This window comes from Amblyomma americanum, chromosome 1 (assembly GCF_052857255.1).
Source record: "Amblyomma americanum isolate KBUSLIRL-KWMA chromosome 1, ASM5285725v1, whole genome shotgun sequence".
Classification (NCBI taxonomy): domain Eukaryota; kingdom Metazoa; phylum Arthropoda; class Arachnida; order Ixodida; family Ixodidae; genus Amblyomma; species Amblyomma americanum.
The window spans coordinates 164517518-164530695 of record NC_135497.1 but is presented as its reverse complement, the minus strand read 5'-3'; the positions used below and the strand labels follow the sequence as shown (position 1 = coordinate 164530695).

The 13178-nt window shown below is 49.2% G+C and overlaps 1 protein-coding gene across 17 annotated transcripts in view; it reads left to right on the top strand.

Annotated features, from left to right (window-relative positions):
* The window catches only part of LOC144114112 (prolyl endopeptidase FAP-like), a 377138-nt gene that overhangs the window by 348277 nt on the left and 15683 nt on the right, over nt 1-13178 (top strand). For all 17 annotated transcript variants that reach the window (XM_077647601.1, XM_077647605.1, XM_077647606.1 and 14 more), the window contains 4 exons: nt 294-524; nt 2786-3009; nt 11196-11294; nt 11363-11633. In XM_077647601.1, coding sequence (XP_077503727.1) covers nt 294-524; nt 2786-3009; nt 11196-11294; nt 11363-11633 — 825 coding nt within the window. The remainder of the gene's footprint in view (nt 1-293; nt 525-2785; nt 3010-11195; nt 11295-11362; nt 11634-13178) is intronic.

Sequence of the window (13178 nt, the reverse complement as noted above, 5' to 3'; positions counted from 1 at the left end):
CATTAGTACATTTTTATGCTCACCATCTTATCTGCTTAGCAGTACTAAGTTTGTATTAATAATGTGCATTGATGCCTTGTGTACTGATGTGTGTAATCCGTTGCGTAGAGCGTGCCTTTTCTCCACTATCCTCCATTGCGTTCGTGCTTGGAGTGTGCAGCACGGTAAGGGTGTAGAAAGAAATTCACCCTGTGACGGCCCCTTGGGCCACCAGTGCCAATAGCAAATAAATAAAACGCGTACATCGAAGAGCGGCGCGCAAGTGGAGTGACGTGCGATGTGTGCCATCGCAGGCAGGCCGTCGAGACGGCCTCGGGCGGCTGGATCGAGCTCAGCGAGCCGCCGCTCGTGACGCCCCCGCTGAAGGGGGGCCCCGCCTTCTTCCTTCGGCTGCCCGTGCAGGACGCGCACCGGGGCAACTTCCGGCACCTGGCCGCCTTCCAGGACAAGCGGCGCACGTGGCTCACGCATGGCCCTTACGACACCATCGCCGCGCTCGCGTTCCGCCCCAAGACGCTGCACCTGTGCGTGTCCCACTCTCTCTCTCTCTCTCTCTATTCTGCGCACTCTACCGTCACTCGCATTACATTACGACGCGGTATGCAGACGGTATACGAAATGGCTTCGACCGCTGCAGAGCTCATGCCTACCTATAGCCGTCAAGTTTCTTCTTCAACCACCATCCATTTACTCTTCCTTGGCCTTCCGAGTGGCTTGTTGCGCCTTTCCGTTCGCTATACTTTTCGCATTTATCTGAGCTCGCTCCGGTGCTTTGAAGCAGGCAAGGACACGCGGGGCCTTTAGTCTGGCACGCTGACATCATTTACGTCACGGTGCCGCGAGCTCTCTTGCCTGCTCTGTACCGCGCGAGCTCGGGTGTTCGAGATGGGGCACGCCGGAAACAACAGTGACCTCTCGATTCTGCGGCCTAAATAAAATGCAAATTAAGCTCTTGTCGTAGTTTGTACACGCACGTGTATTTTAAATGTTAGTAGCAGCGGTCGCCAGCGTCACCTGCACGTTGTTAGTAGCAACAAATCCAAGTTCATTATGCTGCTCAGTGTGAAAGTTTGCGCGGGTTATGAGCTGAATTTGAGTCACACAACGCGTGCGTCCCGTTCATTGCTAACGCTCGGGATTATCACGAGACTGCGCTGAAAGCAGCGCGAACTAAAGCGTTACTACTAGCGTTTTTGGGGTGCGCACAGTTATGCTGTAACTTTATCCCCTTCCCAGACTGATGCGGACGTCAGACGTCAGAAAAGGGAAAATTCTGGCGGACGCCAAAAAACAGGAAAATATTGTTAATTAGTAAAGTGGTTAAATAAATTATGATAGTTAACTTTTTAACTATTATGGATACACGTCTCATTGCTATTAGAGATCTGTAGCTGGCCATTATTATTACCAATACAAGTATTTCAAATTTCGAAAAAGAAATTATCCTTCTCGCTGTGGCCGAACTAATTTCGGACATTTATCGCGCCAATCGAAAACCGCGCATTTGCGGAGAGCGCAGGGCGAGGTCTGTCCAATTGCGTCATTCTGCCGTTCACCTGCCACGTGACAATCTCTGCCCAACCCGCGCTTGAGCAGCGAAGTGGGAAGGGGCGGGGAGCACCGCTTGTGAACGGCACTGCTGGTGAGCGGCAGAAAGGCGCGATTTGACGGATGTCGCTCCGCGCTCTCCGCAAGTGCGCTGTTTTTGAACGGCGCGATAAATGACCGAAATTAATTGAGTCACAGCGGCAATGGTCAGGGGCGTACCCAGGGGGGTGGCTCGTGGGGCTTCAGTCCCCCTCGAAATTTTTTCGTACTGTTATGCACCGCCGACCAAAACAACCACCGGCGCTGGAAAGCATGCTGGATTTTGTCTACAATGTCTTTTTCAGGCTCCAAAAGACATTTCGGCTCGAACATTGCGAACTCGGGCTGGATTTCGTGGAAATTAACGCCGGTGCACCTGGAGTCACATAATGCACGGAGCCCCATCCGAGCACACAGTTTCAAGGACGTTTCGATGACGAGCAGGCTCGTTGCGGCATCTCGCGGCAGCCGCGGAATCTACGGAGTGCATGGATTTCAACTCCGAAACTTTATGGATATAAACTTCTCCTAAACTTTGTCCTTTACATAGCCAAGCTGCAAAACCAATGCAAGTAAATGGCTCTGTTGCTTCAGGACCATAAATGCGTAACTAGGAAAACGTATAACTATTCATTAGCCTTTAAAACCGCAGAAAATTTTGCCGTTTATTGTAACAGTTACCATCATGATGAAAATTTTCATACGAATACAAAAATTACGAGGACATCAATAGCCAATTTGACCGACCTTTCTCACTGAAAGCCCGGCGCACAAGACGTTTCCCAACAAACACTCTCGGATATTGGGTAGTTCAGCTTGTAGCATCACCTGTGGCTTTTCCGAAATACCTACTATATATGTTGCATCACGCGCCGATTCAAGAGTACACGTAAGCTTTGGGTGGCTACTGATCAATGACAGGAATGCACAGGTGGCCACAGAATTTTTCTGAACACTGAAGTCACACAGAAGTAACCTTCACATGCCGCCATGAAACGAAGGGTTGCGCTCAGCCATCTCCTGCACGGCTGCGCACTGCACCCCTCAATGTCCTGGCCGCATCTCCGGCCAGCGAGTAAATTCGGCACCTTTGTGACATCTGTGTTCCGAAAAATCCCAGTAGGCGCCTGCACGTCGGTTGTCAGCCAACTATTGAAGTCTTGCTCTTCTCGCCTAAGGGTACGGTACGCAATCGCAGGTTCTACCGGAGCACACGCGAAGGGCGGCCCGGTGAGTCGCACGTGTACCAGGTTCCATTCGACAAGGAAGGCGCGCAGCCAGTCTGCCTCACCTGCCACCTGGGCGACCAGTGCCTCTACAACAACGCCTGGTTCTCGCCAGAGGCCGAGTTCTACGTGCTCGAGTGTCTCGGTCCAGGTGTGCCCTGGGTGGCACTTTACAGCACGGCCGACCACAAGCAGCGTGAGTGATGGTCCCCGCTTCCTCGCAGCAGGCGATGCTCCTGCCTCACCAGTCTGCGCTCTCTACGTGCGCTCGCGTTTCGTACCGTTTGGTTACTTGGGGCTCCCGGCATCGGTTCGCAGAGTCTCGCTATGTTTCGCCAAGAAAAGAAAGTGCACGAAATGTGTGGTGCTCTACACCGAGAGCCTGTCAGTCGAGTGAGGTGTAAAGATATGCTTTCTTTGTTTGGGCAGGGAATAATAATAATAATAATAATAATAATAATAATAATAATAATAATAATAATAATAATAATAATAATAATAATAATAATAATAATAATAATAATAATGTAAGGTGGGGTTTATTCGGAGATGCTTCTTAACGGGAGCCGGGCCAACAGCAGTCCGAGGTCAGCTAGTCCAGCCAGGAGCGTGCACCAGGCGATGGCCATGCGGCTCACGCGTATGCTCGTCGTCTTCCTTACAATGGCCCCCGATCAGAAGAGGAGCCATCCTGGCGACTTATGGGGCGGACAATACAGCGGGGTCGTAGTATCTCTTGATGCGCAAGATATGGACAGTCTCACGGCCGCGGCGTCTGAGATCGGGTGACGGCGTGAGGGGCTCAACAATATATAGCTGACTGGAGATGTTTGCTCCAAGATGCGATATGACCCTTGATATTTGGCCAGCAGTTTCCGGGAGAGGCCCGGAGTACTGGGAGATATCCACAGCCAGACAAGAGAGCCGGGTGAGAAATGCTGGGGACGTTGATCTTCATTGTGGCGCGTTTTTTGAAGGGACTGGGTAGCTGCCGTGAGCGACCGGGCGATCTGGCGGCAGTCTTCGGCGTGCCTGGCGGCTTCGGAAACGGTGGTGCACTCAGATGCGTCAGGGTGGTAGGGGAGAACAGTATCAATGGGAACTGAGGGATGGCAGCCATAAAGGAGGAAGAAAGGAGAAAATCCTGTCGTAGATTGCGTAGCAGTATTGTACGCGAACGTAATATACTGAAGAATAAGGTCCCAGGTAGTGTGGTTCGAACCGACGTACATAGCCAGCATGTCCCCCAGAGTGCGGTTAAAGCGTTCGGTGAGGCCGTTGTTCTGAGGGTGGTAAGCGGTAGAAGTCCGATGGATGACGTTGCACTCACGGAGCAGAGCTTTGATGACATCTGATAGGAAGACACGGCCTTTGTCGTTGAGGAGTTCTCAAGGGGCACCGTGTCGAAGGATGAACCGACGCGGAAGAAAGGATGCCACATCCTGTGCCGTGGCAGCAGAGAGCGCAGCGGTTTTAGCATACCGCCTGAGGTGGTCGATGGCAACAATGATCCATCGTTTGCCAGAAGCAGTATACGGGAGGGGCCCATATCAATCAATGCCAACGCGGTCGAAAGGGTGAGGCGGACAAGATAGCGGCTGCAACTCACCAGCAGTACAGGTAGTGGGTGCTTGCGGCGTTGGCAGTCGAGGCACGAGCGTACGTATTTTAAAACGAAATTGTACATACCACGCCAGTAGTAGCGGAGGTGGAGGCGCGTGTAAGTCTTGAAAAGGCCTGCGTGATCGCATTGTAAATCAGTGTGAAAACATGAGCAGATATATGACCGTAGGTGGCAAGGAATGACGAGGAGCCATTTTCGTCCATCAGAATGATAATTACGACGATAAAGCAGATTATCTCTGATCTCAAAATGGGAAGCTTGACGGCGCAGCGCGCGGGATGGTTTAACCGCCGATGGGTCGGAGAGAAAGTCCAGAAGAGCATGAATCCAGGGATCCTTGCGCTGTTCAGAAGGCATGCCACTGACGGTGGGAGACGGCGTAGGGGCTCCGATTTCGCAGAGGCTGGCAAGTTCAGCGGGGAGCGGGGAGCGAGACAAGGCGTCGGCGTCCTGATGCTTGCGGCCCGACCGGTACACGACTCGGATGTTATATTCTTGAAGACGCAGCGCCCATCGCGCCAGGCGGCCGGAAGGATCTTTCAGTGAAGAAAGCCAACAAAGGGCGTGGTGATCCGTAACGACGTCGAAAGGACGGCCGTACACGTAAGGGCGAAACTTGCCTAAGGCCCACACAATGGCGAGGCACTCTTTTTCAGTCACAGAGTAGTGAGGCTCAGCCTTGGTAAGTGTGCGGCTGGCATAGGCAACGACATATTCGTCAAATTCATATTTGCGCTGGGCGAGCACTGCGCCGAGACCAATACCACTGGCATCCGTGTGAACTTCAGTCGGGGCCACCGGGTCGAAATGGCGCAAGATGGGTGGTGCCGTGAGGAGACGAAGTAAGGTGTTGTATGCGTCGTCGTCGCAGGTGGGTGACCAAGCCGAAAAATCGACATTGGCACCGATCAGCTGAGTCAAATGGGCAGCAATTGAGGCAAAGCTGCGAATGAAACGCCTAAAATGAGAGCAGAGCCCTAGGAAGCTGCTAAGTTCCTTAGTGGGGGAAGGTTTGGGAAATTCAGTCACGGCATGAAGTTTCGCGGGGTCGGAGCGTACAGTCTTTCGACACAACGTGATCTAAAATTGTCAGTTCACGGGCTGCAAGGGTGCATTTTTTAAGTTCAGCTGCAGGCCTGCATTTGTGAGCCATGTCAAGACGTCCTTCAGGCGAGGTAGTCGGGTGAAAAGATAACGATATCGTCCAGGTAGCACAGACACGTCTTTCACTTGAGGCCACGCAAAACGGTATCCATCATTCGCTCGAAAGTAGCAGGAGCGTTACACAGGCCGAAATGCATGACGGTAAACTCGTAGAGGCCGCCAGGGGTCACAAACGCGGTTTTGGCACGATCTGCAGCTACCATTGGGACCTGCCAATAACCAGAGCGCAAATCAAGGAAAGAAAAGAGCTCCGCGCCTTGTAGACAGTCTAGAGCGTCATCAATACGGGGCAGAGGGTAGACGTCTTTGCGTGTGATCTTATTAACGCGGCGGTAATCGACGCAAAATCGAACGGAGCCATCCTTCTTGGCGAGGACAACCGGGGAGGCCCAGGGGCTGGTGGAAGGCTGAATAACGCCGCTCTGAAGCATGGTGTCTACCTGTTCTTCAATAACTCGTCGTTCAGTTGCGGAAACACGATATTGGCGCTGTCGCAGAGGGGCATGGGCGCCGGTGTAAATGCGATGCTTGACAGTCGACGTGCACCCCAAAACGCGTTGGTGGCAATCGAAGGAGGAGCGAAACTCCTCAAAAAGCGCAAGAAGCTGTGTTCGCTGAGTTGGATGTAGTTGGCGTCAATAGAGCGAAGGAATAAGTCGGTCAACAACGGGGCGGGCGCAGGAGTAGGTGATCTGAGGGCGTCCGTGGCGACCCGCGTTAATTCTGTGGCAGCGTCGGGATGGTTGAAAACAGAATCAAAGAGCTGCACGGTGCCGACGCATTCTCTACGGCGCAAAGTGAAGGGGCTTGAAAACGAGTTGAAGACCCACAGTGCGGTGAGGCCGGCGGAGAAAAGTGAGCAAGGCATAAGGCAGCGGCAGGCAATGGCGACACAGAAAAGTAGGAGACGGCGTGAAGAGAACACTGGCATCGCGAACACAATCACAGGAGAGAGGCACAATCACGGAAGAGCACGCAGGAATATCGGTACTGTCGGCGACAAAAGCTTTAGCAGGAACAGGGGCACCGCAAATTTCAGTCTCTGGCACAGGATTCGGCAAAGTAGAGAGCGCTACTTGAGCCCGAGCACAGTCGATGACCGCATCGTGAAGCGATAGGAAGTCCCAGCCCAAGATGATCGAATGCGAACATGACGGCAGTGCGATGAACTCGACCAAATATAAAATGTCTTCTATGACTACTTGAGCAGTACACGCTGCTAACGGCTGGATGAGGTGCGTGAATGGATTGAGAAACCCCAGCACCGGTGTCGACAAGCGCCATCACAGATACGCCCTCTACAAAAACTTCAATTAGATTGGCGGCAGACAAACGAGGCCTTTCAAGTCTCGACGACTGCGCAGTTCTCGCCTCAGGAACTGCGGCACCTAGTTTTCCTCTTGAGTGGTCGAGGGACGCCATGGCATCGGAGAGATGGGGCGCCGACGTGGAGAAGGCGAACGGCGTCCAGAGAAGGAGGTGGGCTCAGGAGACAAAGAGCGGCTCAGGGGCAGCTCAGCAGGAGGTCAGTAATGACGCTGGGACCAGTAACCGGAAACTTCAGGAGGTGTTCGTGAGACGTTCACGCGTCTACGGCAAAGCCGCGCCACATGATCTGGCAAGCCGCAGAAGTAGCAGATCGGGCGGTTGTCAGGCGTGCGCCAAGAGTTTCCCAGTTGAGCAGGCGGTCGATTACTATCAGGCGTGTCCCAGGAGGTTCGCAGATGTGCAGGCGGCGGAATAAAAGCAGCGGGCTCTCGAACGGGACCAGGAGGCGGAGCATAGGTAGGTGGACGAGGTCGCGCAACAACGTCCGCATATGTCAGCGGGACCGCGAGAGGTGTGGGCTGAGGGGCTTTCGGGAGAGCCTCAGCGACCTGTTCTTGAATGATGTCCTGCAGATTCGGAGTTGTGTGGTGATGGCTCTCGATGGCGTGAAATAAGCGAAAGCTGCCGAGCAACCTCTTCATGGATGAAGCTCTTGTTGTGCGGCAGGAGCGATGACTGGTCTCTTGCATCGGTCAGGCCTGCAAGCGAGTCAACGTTCGTGGTGTGTTCGCGTGTCAGAGCCCTCTGCTTGCGTAGTTCGTCGAAGCTCTGACATAGGGTGACGACTTCCGCGACAGTGTGCAGGTCTCGTGCCAACAACATCTGAAAGGCGTCGTCATCAATGCCCTTGAGAATATGCCTGATCTTGTCGGCTTCGGACATCTGAGCGTTCACCCTCTTGCACAGATCGACGACATGCTAGATGTAACTCGTGAAGTTCTCGCCTACCTGCTGAGACCGTGCACTCAAGCGCTGTTCGGCACGGAGTTTTCTGACTGCCGGGCGGCCGAATACCTCTGAGAAGTTTGCTTTGAAAAATGATCATGATGTAATGTCCGCCTCGTGTTTCCGATACCACAGATTCGCCACGCCCGTGAGATAGAAAATCACATTGTTCAGTTTGGTTTCCGCGTCCCACTTGTATGCTTTCACCCGCTCATACGATGTGAGTCAATCCTCAACATCATGGTCGTCCGTGCCACTGAAGATAGCGGGGTCTCGCTGGCGGAGAGAGCCAGCACAGACGACGGCGGCCGGGCTCACTTGTACGGCCTGGTGGTTAGGCATCGCGGTAGGGGGTAGCGTTCGGTTGCGGAGTTCCAGGGCGAGAGGATATTACCCCGCACCTGCACCAAATGTAAGGTGGGGTTTATTCTGAGAAGCTCCTTAACGGGAGCCGGGCCAACAGCAGTCCGAGGTCAGCTAGTCCAGCCAGGAGCGTGCACCAGGCGATGGCCATGCGGCTCGCGCGTATGCTCGCTGTCCTCCTTACAACAATAATAATAATAATAATAGTTTATTTACTGGTGTGTACATGATCGTAACCAGCCCGATTAAGCAATAATGCTTGTGAGCGCGGCTCGGCAGTACAACATTATTGCATCAGGGCAGAGCCATGCACAAAATAAACATAATATTGTAAGGTCACAGCATTAAAAGCAGAAATAAACACAGACTACGAAGTAGAACACTTGTATGTCGCGAAGCAGCGAGGCTCCAAACAAGGTGTTAAGACAAAGCGACATGGGGTATATGAACAAGGTTATATTATCAACATTATACATAAAAAAACAGGAGAGGGCACTTTTAAAGATAAATTATCTTTTAAACACTACTATAAAACAACAACACTTTGCCGATTAATATTTTATCAGTTGGGCAGCATATGAAAAACATGTTTTCATTAATTTGACTGCACAAATGAACGCATAAATTTCTTAATTTTTCGAACAGAGGTGAGTGTGGTATCGATTTCAAATTTGTTAAAACTTGAAGGTGCATAAAATGTGTGAGTTTTCTTTCAGTAAGTAGTGTACACACGGAATAAAAAATTTGTGTGGCGTAAGGGCCGTATTTTTATGTTTTTCAGTTTGAAGGAACCAAAGAAGTAATGTTTTTATAAAATATCAAAAACTGCTTCTCTATGAATAACATTTCAGACCGATTCATGCTAAGTGATACGTGTTAATTATGAAACTATGTTCCGTACGACAGGCTAGAGGCAATTTTTCTTAGAATACTATTTATTACATTTAAGTTGCATGTGGATGCGGAACCATAAATGGCAAAAGCCTATCTTAGTGTTGATTCGCCTAAGCCCTTATACACCATTTTCTGTATAGGTGCATCACATAACGACCTCGGGGTGTATAGATATCCACATACCGTTCTTAGCTTCTTTGCAACTTAGACGATATGAATATTCCAAGATAGTGTGTTGTCGAATATCATTCCTAGGTATTTTGCGCTTTTTACTAGTTGCACTTGGACACATTAATTCCCAGTGCAAATGTTATGTAAGTAAATTGGCTTGGAAGATATCATGGCTTTATGTGTATTGTAGAAATATATGATGTTTGCTTTGGCTTTATTAATGACTACTGCATTCAGTGAAAATGAAGAGAGCACGCGTTCTATGTCTGTTTGAAGTATACCCCCAAGTTCGTTATAAGATGTTGCAGGCAGTGCAGGGGCAATGTCAGGGCAGTGTCATCTGCGTACAAATATAGCTTGAACTGCAGCGGTAAACTAGCTAGTTCATTAACGTAAATATTGAATATTGAGAGAGAGAGAGAGAGTATTGAATATCCGTAATAGCCCGAGCACGTATATGCGGCGTCGGCAGCGCTAGAAAAAATAAATCCAGCAATGTTGGCTGCAATGCGAAACTGCAGAAGTACGGCCGCAAAAGGAGGAACAGATGGAAAACTAGTACTCTGGCGCAGGCGCCATTGCAGCAGCGCTGACGAGAAATTTCTTACCTTCCAGCTGTCGATGCGTGATGGTCTGTGGTGCCAGAAAGCAATATCGTGCCGCTGCATTGACGGAACACTACGGTGGCGTTGCGGTACTCTCGGGCTTTATACTTTTGTTGCACGATGGTGCGTTACCTGCGCTGGTAACGCTGGTACGCGGATGCATTTGTTACGCTCGAAGCAAACCTGGTTACTTCTGATTACTTGCACAATTACTGCATGCCCTGATGTTGCAAGTGCGCTTCAAAAGGTAAAACATGGAGGTGGCATTGCTTTCTTTTTTATAGCGGCAGCTTTCTAAAAAAGACTGAGATTTCATTAAAGCCAATTTGACAGATTCGCATCTAAAGATTACTGAGCTTTAAAAACTGTCTTTTCTGCATAAGTTTTGACTAATGGGGCTTTGTTACTAATTACCTCGATGTCAAAGGCATGAAAAATTCTTAGGCGTGAACAAGTACCCAATTTCTTGTTCCCAAGTCCTTCAGTGTCACTGCTCTGTTCAAACTGTGAACAAATCATGCAAATTCCGGAGAGTTTAAAAAAGGGGGATATTTGTTCAGTATGCCTCATATGCCGCCTCTCATCGGATGAAGCGCTAACGCCCTTGAGGGCGTAATCCCTGTCTGCGAGTTCGAACGGCTGCACTGTATTTTGTCTAAAACATCGCACCTTGTGTTCAAACCCTGAATGGATTTTTTATAATAAATCTCCTCGAGCACCGAGCATTCATCTTTTATACTTTCATTCTTTACGATAACTTTCCTTGAAATTTTGCTCTCTCAGAGGCAAACCAGTTGTCAAAAAATACACACTGTCACACGTAACGGTTCCGCCACGTGCGCCAACGTATTCCACCGACTATAACGATCGCATCTCTTCACAGCTCGACGTACGTTCCCTGACGACGTCTTGACGCTGAGCGAAACCGCCTTGCTCTTCCTGCAATCACATTTTGCGCGCTTACGTGACAAATTGTTACGCGTGCGTGCATATGATTGCAACGATATAGAGCGAGCATACTCTTACTAATTTATATTGCCATTTTTTAAAATAAAAACTTTGTACCCGTATATGCGTCATTCGTGCTGCTATCGTTCAGAACTTGGAACTAGGAACGATGACAATGCCGATAGCCAGTGGCACTGAAGCCCGGTCCACACTGTGCGAGTGTTGTTTTTTTTTCTTTCTCTGCGCGCTGAAAACGGCACCTCGCGGCGTGAAGTGATCGCCGCGCGAGTCCATTCGCCTCGTTCGCCGTTGCCCATGTTCCATTTCGTTTCTTCCCAGTGGAGATGCTTGAATCCAATGCGGAGCTGAAGGAACTGGTGGAGAACCGTGCCATGCCTCAAGTGCGCAACCTAGTTGCCCCGCTACCCGACGGATACAGTGAGTATCCTCAGCCAGCGTCGTGAGCGGCCGCGCTCTTGACTGAGCGGCGGCGTCCGTCCGCGCAGACGCGACGGTGCGGCTGCTGCTGCCGCCGGGGCTGCGCGACGAGGAGGTGCTCAAGTACCCGTTCCTGGTTAACGTGTACGGAGGTCCCGGGTCCCAGCAGGTGACGGAGCTGTTCCGCATCAACTGGGGCCACTACCTTGCCAGCCGCAAGGGCATCGTCTACGGCCTCGTGGACGGCCGCGGCTCGGGACTCCAAGGCGACCGGCGCTTGCACCAGGTGTACCGCCGTCTGGGCACCGTTGAAGTTGAGGACCAGCTTAGGGTCGCCAGGTACAGTGCCCTCCCATGTCCCAGCGCAGCCTGAGCTGGTGGCTTACGTGACGGGAGTAGCGGAACACTTGCTTGCCGGTCATATTTGTAGGGCCTCCTCCGGGAGCCCTGTGGACACATTGCGTGCATGCGTTTCTTGGGGTCAGCGCTCGTGTTCGGTCGTTTCTCGGTATCTTCTTGCATGCTTCGTACATCTCGTTTCTCAGAAAAAAAAAACTTTATAAGGTATTATATATGCGGTAGCCTAGTCGGTGCGTACCTCAGAACTCCGGGACCTCAGTTTATCATTTGTGGCTCAAAGTTACCTGAATTCATTTTGCATTACCATAATTTGGTCTAGATTACATATACCGGGTGATTTTTTTATCTTTACAAATGTTAAAAAACAGTGATAAATACGTCGGTGCGGTCTCTGCAGGTAGATTGTACAGCTATGCGAACATTATGTATGTCACAGAGTTAAATTAAAAGTTGCTTAGTCAACTGAAATTAAGTAATCAACTTTCTTATTTTTTGTTTTTATGGCGGGACATCATTTTGCGGATTATTCAAGCCCGCTAACGTCAAAGGCGAGCTGTGTTGGTGTAATGTTTTGAATCGGCACAGTACGAAATATCGTTCGTCAAAAATGCGCTTTTGAAAGCTCGTTGAGTTGTTTTCTTTCTTCAACTGCTGTTTCACATCGGGGTATTGACATCCATTTTTGAAAAAAATTCGTCGTCCTAAACGCATAAAAAATAATGTGTGTGCGGTGTCAGCAGTCATAGAAAATTCATAGAAACAACAATATATATATATATATATATATATATATATATATATATATATATATATATATATATATATATATATATATATATATATATATATATATATATATATATATATATATATATATATATATATATATATATATATATATATATATATATATATATAATATCAAACAACAGCAATAAATAAACGTTAAAATAGAATTAGAACATTCAAGTTGATCAATGCAAAAGTTTGTAGTGGAATGATTTTACAGTGATAAATACGTCGGTGCGGTCTCTGCAGGTAGGTTGTACAGCTATTCGTATGTCACAGAGTTCAATTAAAAGATGCTTAGTTAACTGAATTATGTAATCAACTTTCTTATTTTTTTGTTTTTATGGCGGGACATTATTTTGCGAATTATTTAAGCCCGCTAACATCAAAGGCGAGCTGAGTTTTTGTAATGTTCTGAATCTGCACAGGGGTTCGAAATATCGTGCGCCAGAAATACGCTTTTGAAAGCTCGTTCAGTTTTTTTTCTTTTCCACGCTGCCCATTGATCAAATGGCGTCGCTGGAAATTTGAAAGTAGCAAATACTGACGCAGTTGCCGTATTTTATGGTGGAAGAAGTTAATTAAGGTGATTTCGGCGATGATGCCGCGCGCAGCGACGCCGTTTTATATATAAAATGAGGACATACGGGTATAAAGGAAGATATAGCGGTGTGTTCAAGTAAGAACAGAAATCAAAGTTCCATGACCACTGTTTGTTTTCAATTAATTTTTTTT